General features: G+C 37.0%; 1 protein-coding gene across 2 annotated transcripts in view; it reads right to left on the bottom strand.

Moving 5' to 3' along the window:
• Positions 1 to 3,341: 3,341 nt before the first annotated feature.
• The window catches only part of MAEL (maelstrom spermatogenic transposon silencer), a 33,797-nt gene continuing 29,110 nt past the window's right edge, over positions 3,342 to 8,028 (bottom strand). For both annotated transcript variants that reach the window (XM_011979895.1, XM_011979896.1), the window contains 3 exons: positions 7,605 to 7,737; positions 4,408 to 4,483; positions 3,342 to 3,888 (listed from right to left, as the gene is read on the bottom strand). In XM_011979895.1, coding sequence (XP_011835285.1) covers positions 3,701 to 3,888; positions 4,408 to 4,483; positions 7,605 to 7,737 — 397 coding nt within the window. In that variant the 3' untranslated portion in view covers positions 3,342 to 3,700. The remainder of the gene's footprint in view (positions 3,889 to 4,407; positions 4,484 to 7,604; positions 7,738 to 8,028) is intronic.

Below are 8,028 nucleotides of genomic sequence, written 5' to 3'. Positions count from 1 at the left end.
TGTGCAAGTTTCTGTAGAAACATGCACAGAAATGGAATTGCTGGATCATATGGTCACTCTGTATTGAACTTTTTTAGGAATTGCTAAATTGTTTTCCATAGCAGCTGTACCATTTACATTCCCACCAGCAGTGTATGAGGGTTCCAATTTCTTTACATCCTTACCAACACTTATTTTCCTTTTCTTGATGATAGTCATTTTAGTTGAGTGTGAAGCAGTTTCTTTTGTTTTGATACGCATATGCTAATGACTAATGATATTGCACAATCTTTTTGTATGCTTAAGGGCCATTTGTATTTCTTCTTTGGAACAGATACTTGAAATATTTATTCAAATCTTTTGCCCATTTAGAAACTGGGTTGTCTTTTTTTATTGTTAAGAGTTCTTTATTACTCTTTAAACTAGACCTTTATCAGATAAATGATTTGTAAATATTTTTTCCCATTCTGTGTGTTGTCTTTTTCACTTTCTTGATAGTGTCTTTTAATGCACAAGGCTGCTTTTTAGGTCTTAGTTTCGATATATTCCAAATTATTTTTTCTTGTTTGTTCTGTTGGTGTCCTATTAAGAGACTGTTGCCTCATCTAAGGTCATGAAGATTTACACTTGTATTTTCTTCCTCTAACAGTTGTATAATTTTAGCTCTTACGTTAGGTCTTTAATCCATTTTGAACTAATTTTTGTGTTAGGTAGGGTCCTGTCTTAGTCCATTTGTACTGCTACAACAAAATACCTCAGACTGAATAATTTATAAAGAACTGAAATTTATTTCCCTTGGTTCTAGAGATTGGAAAATTCAAGATGAAGGTGGTGGCAGAATTGATATCTGGTGAGGGCTGCTCTCTGCTTCCAAGATGGCACCTTGTTGCTGCATCCTCTGTAGGGAACACTGTGTCCCCACATGGTGGAAGGGACAGAAGAACAAGAGTGTGCTTCCTTCAACCTCGAGCCTTTTTACAAGGGTGCTGATCCCATTCATGAAGGCTCTGCTCAAAGACCTCCAAAAGACTACATCTCTTAAAACTGTAGCACTGGGGATTAAGTTTCAACATGAATTTTGAAGGGACATCATCATTCAAACCATAGCCTATCTAAATTCATTATTTTGCATGTGGATATCCAGTTGCCCTAGAACTATTTGTTTTAAAGACTATTCTTCCCTCTATTGAATGGTCTTGGCACAGATACATGAGTTTATTTCTGGAATAGATTCAATTCTATTCCAATGATTTACATACATCTCTCCTCATACTTAAGACCACTTTTATTAATGCATTGTAATTGTTTACTTCCCCCATTAAACTGTGAGTCCCCTGAGATCAGGAGCCACATCTTTATTCATCTTAGTATTTTTAACTCAGCATTTAACAGACTCTCAAAACATTTTCACTGAACAAATGAAACTAACCACTTAATTTTGAGGAAAATAAAGGGAATGGAGTCTACAATAAAGTTGGTTCCCTTTCCCATGTAGTACTTTACCTTATGAAGTGGCTTGGAAATTCTGACATCCTTTCGCCATTACTCAAATTAGCAACTATTGATTCTAACATGTAGTGAACACCCTCTCATATGGAAATATGGGCACCACAAAGTTTGCAATTGAGAAAAAGAGATAATATCATGAACCAAAATAGCTGTAATTAAAAACAGTTAAATATTGTAAGATAATACAAAGGAAATACTACCGGAGTTAGAGGGGGCAGAAATCACTGTCAACCAGGATATCCATGAGTATACCAATCACTCACCTAGTCTTCCTGAAGGGTAATTAATACTTCAAATTCAATGCCAAAGATTTTTTTTTTTTTTTTTAAAGAGGAGACAGGGTTTGAATTTTACTAAAAATGTAGTTTGGGGATTTTGAATTTCTTTGAAGAGAAAGACCAGCTATTCTCTTAAAATAAATCCCTGGGGCCTATTGAATTGTTTTCGTTTATTTGACATATACCTCAAAAGTATAACCAATACTATTGTTTAAATTAAAAAATTAACTTAATTCACAGAGGACTGAATTCAGGTGACAGAGAACAAGACTTAGGCATCTGAAGTCATAAGTCTGAATATTTTAAGCCTTCCTCATCTTCTCCACCCAATTATTACTAAGCTGAGTTTTTCAAAGTTCTTATTATTAGTTTTTTAGAGGCAGGGTCTTGCCCTGTTACCCAGGCTGGAGTGCAGTGGCATGATCACAGCTCAATGCAGCCTTAAACTCCTGGGCTAAAGTGATCCTCCTACCTCAGCCTCCCTAGTAGCTAGGACTACAGGCATGCACCACCATGCCTGGCTAACTTTTTAACTTGTTGTATAGCTGTGGTTGTGCTATTATGCCTCAGCTGGTCTCAAACTCCTGTCCTGAAGTGATCCTGCTGCCTCAGCCTCCCAAACTGGTGGGATTAAAGGTGTGAGCCACCACCCCTGGTCTAAGTTGATTTTTAAGAAAGACACAATGATTTTAAAGCTTGGATATGAAGTTTTTAAAGAAAAATATACTACTAGAAAGTATAATATATAAATTTAGTCTATGAATTGTTCTTTTTCCAAATCTGGTATCAGAAACAGATGAATGCGAGATGGAGGACAATATAGTGTATTAGGAACATGATCTATACAAAAGGTCGGTCAATTAAAAAAAAAAAAGGAACACGGTCTTTGGAGTCAGACTGACTTGGAATAACAACAGTTCCTTCAGTTAGGAGCTATGTGACCTGAGCATTTTTTGGTCTCTAAAATGTATTGCCTCCTTCAGAGTGGTAATAAGGGTTTAATTAAGATGACACATATAAAACATCCATAAGGCAGGTATTCAACAGTTAGTAAAGGAAAATATGGGTTACAAAACCAGAGGCCCAGGACAGTCATTCTCTGTAATCAGAGGGACCAGAGTTTGGGGTCAGACAGACTTAAATCAAATTGTTGCCTCTGTCAATGTCATGTGTGGTCTTGGCTTGTGGTTTCAAGCAAAAGGGGTTACCATACCTATTTTACTCATCCTAGGTTATATATTACCCCAGGTTGAGAATATAAGCCCGTTTAAATCAGTCACAGAGTGAACACCTGACTCAATATAATACCTGCTTGCTTTGCAGTCCAACGGATGAGAAATTCATTCAATATCTAGCCATGTGATGTGATTTAGGGTATATTACATAACCTTTCTAATTTTGCCTTCTCATCTTTCAAGTGACTCCTTTTGCCAAAGTAAGTATATTTCAAAAACTTTTTAAGGTAGCAAAACTCTGTTTGTTAAAGAATTTTCTTAGTTATTTGCAATAAAAACAGCCTGCAGGTCTGTAGTGCAAGAGTCCCATTTCATGACAGGAAGAAACAGATTAACACTATTTTAGAACCTTTCATAACAGACATTCAATACCTTTATTATCAGGGGAAATAATTATCAATCTATAACATTCCCAAAAGTACAACTCTAAAAATGTCAGTTTTGTTCGTATAGGACTCAAAACTTTAATGATATACCCATCATACAGCCAGGAAGCAGAACAATCCCTCAAGAAAAAAAGTACAAATGCCAAGATGCTCTCCAACCACAATTTTTTTAAATCTATGAAACAATTTCCTTACAAATTAAGTAGTTTTTATAGTAGTGACATTTATCATTGATGTGATCTGTTTAATATGACTGTAGTAAGAAGGAACTTGGGCCTGTTATTGTTTTCAGAAATTGAAAAGAGTACCATCATTAAGATAAGGAAGAGAAGGATTTGTATCCATCTTTTTGGGACATGTAAGATGAGAGTGAAGTATCACAGTTGGAGAATTTGTGGCTATTGCTGGAGGAATTGGAGATGCTCTCTAGTAAGCGGGTAATCCCTCTTCCCCGAACACTGCTGTTTTGGCCAGAAATTTTCGCCCTAGATGGGTAGTCACCTGGGATATTGAAAATACGAGAAAAGAAATATAGCAATTTTATAATTTTATTACAAAGAGATGCCTCGATTAACTGACTCATCCTACTCTAGGCCTTTCACTAAGCCATAATTCAATGGGTCAACAATAGAAAAATGTTTTTGTTTTTAGCCCAGGAAACTTTTAATTGAAATTCTTTAGGTACCACTTGAAATTTCATGTCACGAGCTTTTAAAGTGTCTCACCCCACAAAAGATATCATTAAAATCAAAACTATAAAGCTATTGCCGCTACAAGAAAAACAAGTTTTCTTTTAAATGCCCTAACAAATTCTGACAAGTTACAATGTATCCAAGTGACCCAAAAATGTACATAGCTAAACTGTTGAAGGTGCTAATGCCAAATAAAACCCTCAATTCAACAAGTGCCTTATATCCTAAAGCTAATTTAGATATCACTGTTTAAATACCACACCCTGGGATCTTAGTAATAGGCTCTAACATCCTTTAGGTGCATTTTTGTAAAATATAAGGTGCTTACCAATGGGTGTGTTTGATCTTTGTTCCTGATTAGCAGAGTTGAAATGAGAGAATCCTGAACTCCCGACCCTCAGCTTCTGTAAGTAGCAGGAAAATACCAGGGGGAAAAATGTTTATTTCTTATCAATTATTGGATGGTCTGTCTTCAATTTCAAATTACTCTCTAAAAATGCAAACTAACACTCAAATACTTTTCCAGTGTCTGATCAATTTTTGCTGCAAAGACGGGGAGAAAATAGGATAGACTTTGGAGGGAGATAAGGAGTTTCAGGGTAAAAAAGGGTTTGCTTTTTTTTTTTTAAAGTGAGATTATAGCACGTTTACTGATAATGAATTAGAACAGAGTGAATCCCTGATGATACAGGAGGGGAAAATTACTGAAGCCATGTCCTTGAGTTTACGGTAAGGGAAGGAAATCTAACATACACATAGCCAGATTGGTTTTAGATAGGAACACAGAAAATTCATTCATTAAAATAGGAATAAAGCAGAGGATATGGTAGATGCAGGTAGATGAGTCATAGGAATATGTAGAAAATCTCTCCCAATTGTTTCTATTTTCTCAGAGAAGTAGGAGGCAAAGGCATCAGCTAAAGCAAAGGGAAGAGATGATGAAATCTGAAGGAAAAAGGTGGTGAGAAATAACTGTCTAGGAGAGTAGGAAATCAGTCAGACTAGAGAAATGGGTATCTGTCAGGCAACATTAAAGGCTCCTTGAAGTTGGTGGTGATGAATAGTAAGATCGGTCAGCATGGTAGTTCCTTTCCAGGTGCATTTAGCTTCACAGGCATACGAGGAGAGTAGGTGAAGAGTTAGATGTAATCAGGGTTAGTATCTGTCAAGTATGATGAAAAAAAGAGGGCCAATGGAGTTGACAGTGCATGCAAGGCAGTGGAAAAGATAGGCCAAGGAATCTGAGTTGGGAAGGAAGAAGGTGAAGGGTAGAGACAAAGGTGGCAAAGGAGGAGACATGAGGCTACAGCATTACTAGCGTGAATGGTGCCCTGGAGTTGTGCAATGAAGTGGCCCTGTAAGGGAGTGCAAAACAGTGGAGGCATAAATGAATTGTATATCCCAGTAGAGACTAAGTAACTGTTGGCACTGGGGTACTAGAAGATGGTGGTAGTCTGAGAGGGGGATGTTTGAAATTGAGATTATGAAGGAGATACCACTGGGGTCCAGGATATGATTGTTTGGTAGAAGGATTATTGAAGGAGAGGAAATCGAACTGAGAGGTTAGGCAGCTGGAAGGACTACGTATAGGGAAATTGAAATAAATAATTCTGATGGAAAAACCAGTTTTCTGGATCGGTGTTGCTCTAAGAATGAGGGGAACCAACTCAGGAGTCTACTGACTCCAAAAAGGGGCCATTTGGAGTCTACTGACTCCAAAAAGGTACTACATCTTGGATGGCAGGAATTTCAATGCCTAGGAATTTTGGGGAGACTGTATAAACAAGTCTGGAAGCCACAATCAAGGACAACTACTTCAAATATAGGCCCATGACACATGAAGAAGAAAAAGATATCACCATTTGAAAAGGCTAATAGAGAAGCAGTGTCCTTAGAGGACGGTCAAGTTTTAGTTACAACCAAGAAGGTAAAATAGACTTTCCCCCAAAGAGACTGATGATATCTGAAATTCTGCTGATAACTAAGGCTGAGAAAACTGACAGGAAGGTTTCTTAGGAATTGGGGAGGGCTGGGAAATAGGACCAGCCAAATAAGATGAGTCTGGGAGATGAGAAAGAATCTTAAGACTCCTAGGCTTCCTATAGTAACTGATGTAAACAATGAAAAGTCACATTATTGAGATTAATTCTGATGATGTGAACACAGATGGCGGTGATGAAACTAAGGTAGGGTTTCTCAACCTGGGCACTAATGACATTTTAGGCTGGAAAATGCTTTGTTGTGGAAGGCTGTCCTGTATAGATAGAGTGCTAACAGCATTCCTGGCCTTTATCCACTAAATGCCAGGGGCACCCCCTCCCCAGATGTGACAACCAAAAATGTCCCCAGGCATTGTTAGATGTCCCACGGACGACATGAAATGGAGTTGAGAACCACTGGGTAAAAGGTTTAAAGGGAGGGTAGAGAAGGGTCTTGCCCAGAGTACATATGGAGAGATCTGAAGTCCTTCATTTTTATTTTTAAATTATCACACAGTAAAACTTTTTTTTGGTGTACACATCTATGAAGTTTAATATTATGTACAGACTTGTGTAAACACCACAATCAGGATGCAGAGCCATTCTATCACCTCAAAAACCTCTCTCATGCTCAATCCCTTTACAGACACCCTGTTCCCACGCCTATCCCCTGGGAACCACTAATTTGTTCTTGTTATAGTTTTGTCTTCAAAAAAATGTCATATGAATGGAATCATACAGTATATTCTAAAGTACGTAATTTTGGACACTGCTTCTTTTGTTCAGCATAATTAACTAGGATGAATCTAGTTGTTTTTATCAGTAGTTCTTGCCTTTGAGTTTCCTTTTCACTAAATGTTTATTGTAAAATAATAATATTTATTTAATATCTATTAAGCTCTAAGGCAGGGAGGCCTTGGCACTGTCATATATTGCTGCATTTAATCCTAACAAATACTAGCCCCCATTATTGTTCTTGTTCAATAAATAAAAAATTAGTACAGAAAGTTCAAGTATCGTGCATAAAGTCACAAAGCTTGTATGTAGCAGAACCTAAAATAAAATTCAGGAATTCTGACCCTATAGCCCATACTCTTAACTGCTATGTACTTAGTGGTTTAGAGGCCTACTAATAAGTAAACAGCAGAGAGGGAAGGAAGGTGGTAGAAAAATTAGATAGCTTTTAATCAAATCCTAAATCAGGTCTTAAACATTTTTGAAGTAGATGTTCAGAATATTTATATTACTTACATTCAGATATTTAATTTTTGGAATATATCTTTGGAAATGTTTTATATAACGACTAAATACTGGTTTTAACTTTCTTAAAACTTTGTTAAATTGGTAGGAAATACACTAGAAAAAAAAGAATTTTACTAGACGCAACTGGATTAGGAACTGTTTGACAGTCCATGAAGGACTTCAAAATAATGTTTAAGGGGAGGGAAAGAACCAAACAAAGGCTTGATCTTTTACAGCTGTTGGCCAGAATCACATTGAGTAGAACAGCTAAAGAGACCAGCAGCTCTTAAAGTCAGGTTCTTACCTGGTAACGCCCTGCATCCAATACAACCATTTTGGGCGTCACACTATTGCTGGCCTCATAATCTTGTAGTGGTACATGAGCCTCTGTGAGCTGGATTCCAAAGAGAGTGGCCAGAGAATTACTGATGCAGTACCTTTAAAAGAAATAAAAATCTCACTATCAGAATCTCATTTAATTCACCTAAAAGTATTTGTATTTTAAAATCTCTAACAAAAAGAAAGCATCTGAGATACTGTTATAAACTGGGAAAAAATAAATTTGGCAATTCAGAGAAGACATATAAATAAATAGCAATACATATAATAAAACAGGTTATTACTGGTAAGCAATCTTTTTTTTTTTTTTGAGACGGAGTCTCGCTCTGTAGCCCAGGCTAGAGTGCAGTGGCCGGATCTCAGCTCACTGCAAGCTCCGCCTCCCGGGT

The sequence above is a fragment of the Mandrillus leucophaeus genome, unplaced genomic scaffold, assembly GCF_000951045.1.
Source record: "Mandrillus leucophaeus isolate KB7577 unplaced genomic scaffold, Mleu.le_1.0 Scaffold207, whole genome shotgun sequence".
NCBI lineage: Eukaryota > Metazoa > Chordata > Mammalia > Primates > Cercopithecidae > Mandrillus > Mandrillus leucophaeus.
Note: the sequence above shows the minus strand (reverse complement) of the source record. Positions and strands in the feature narration are given on the sequence as shown.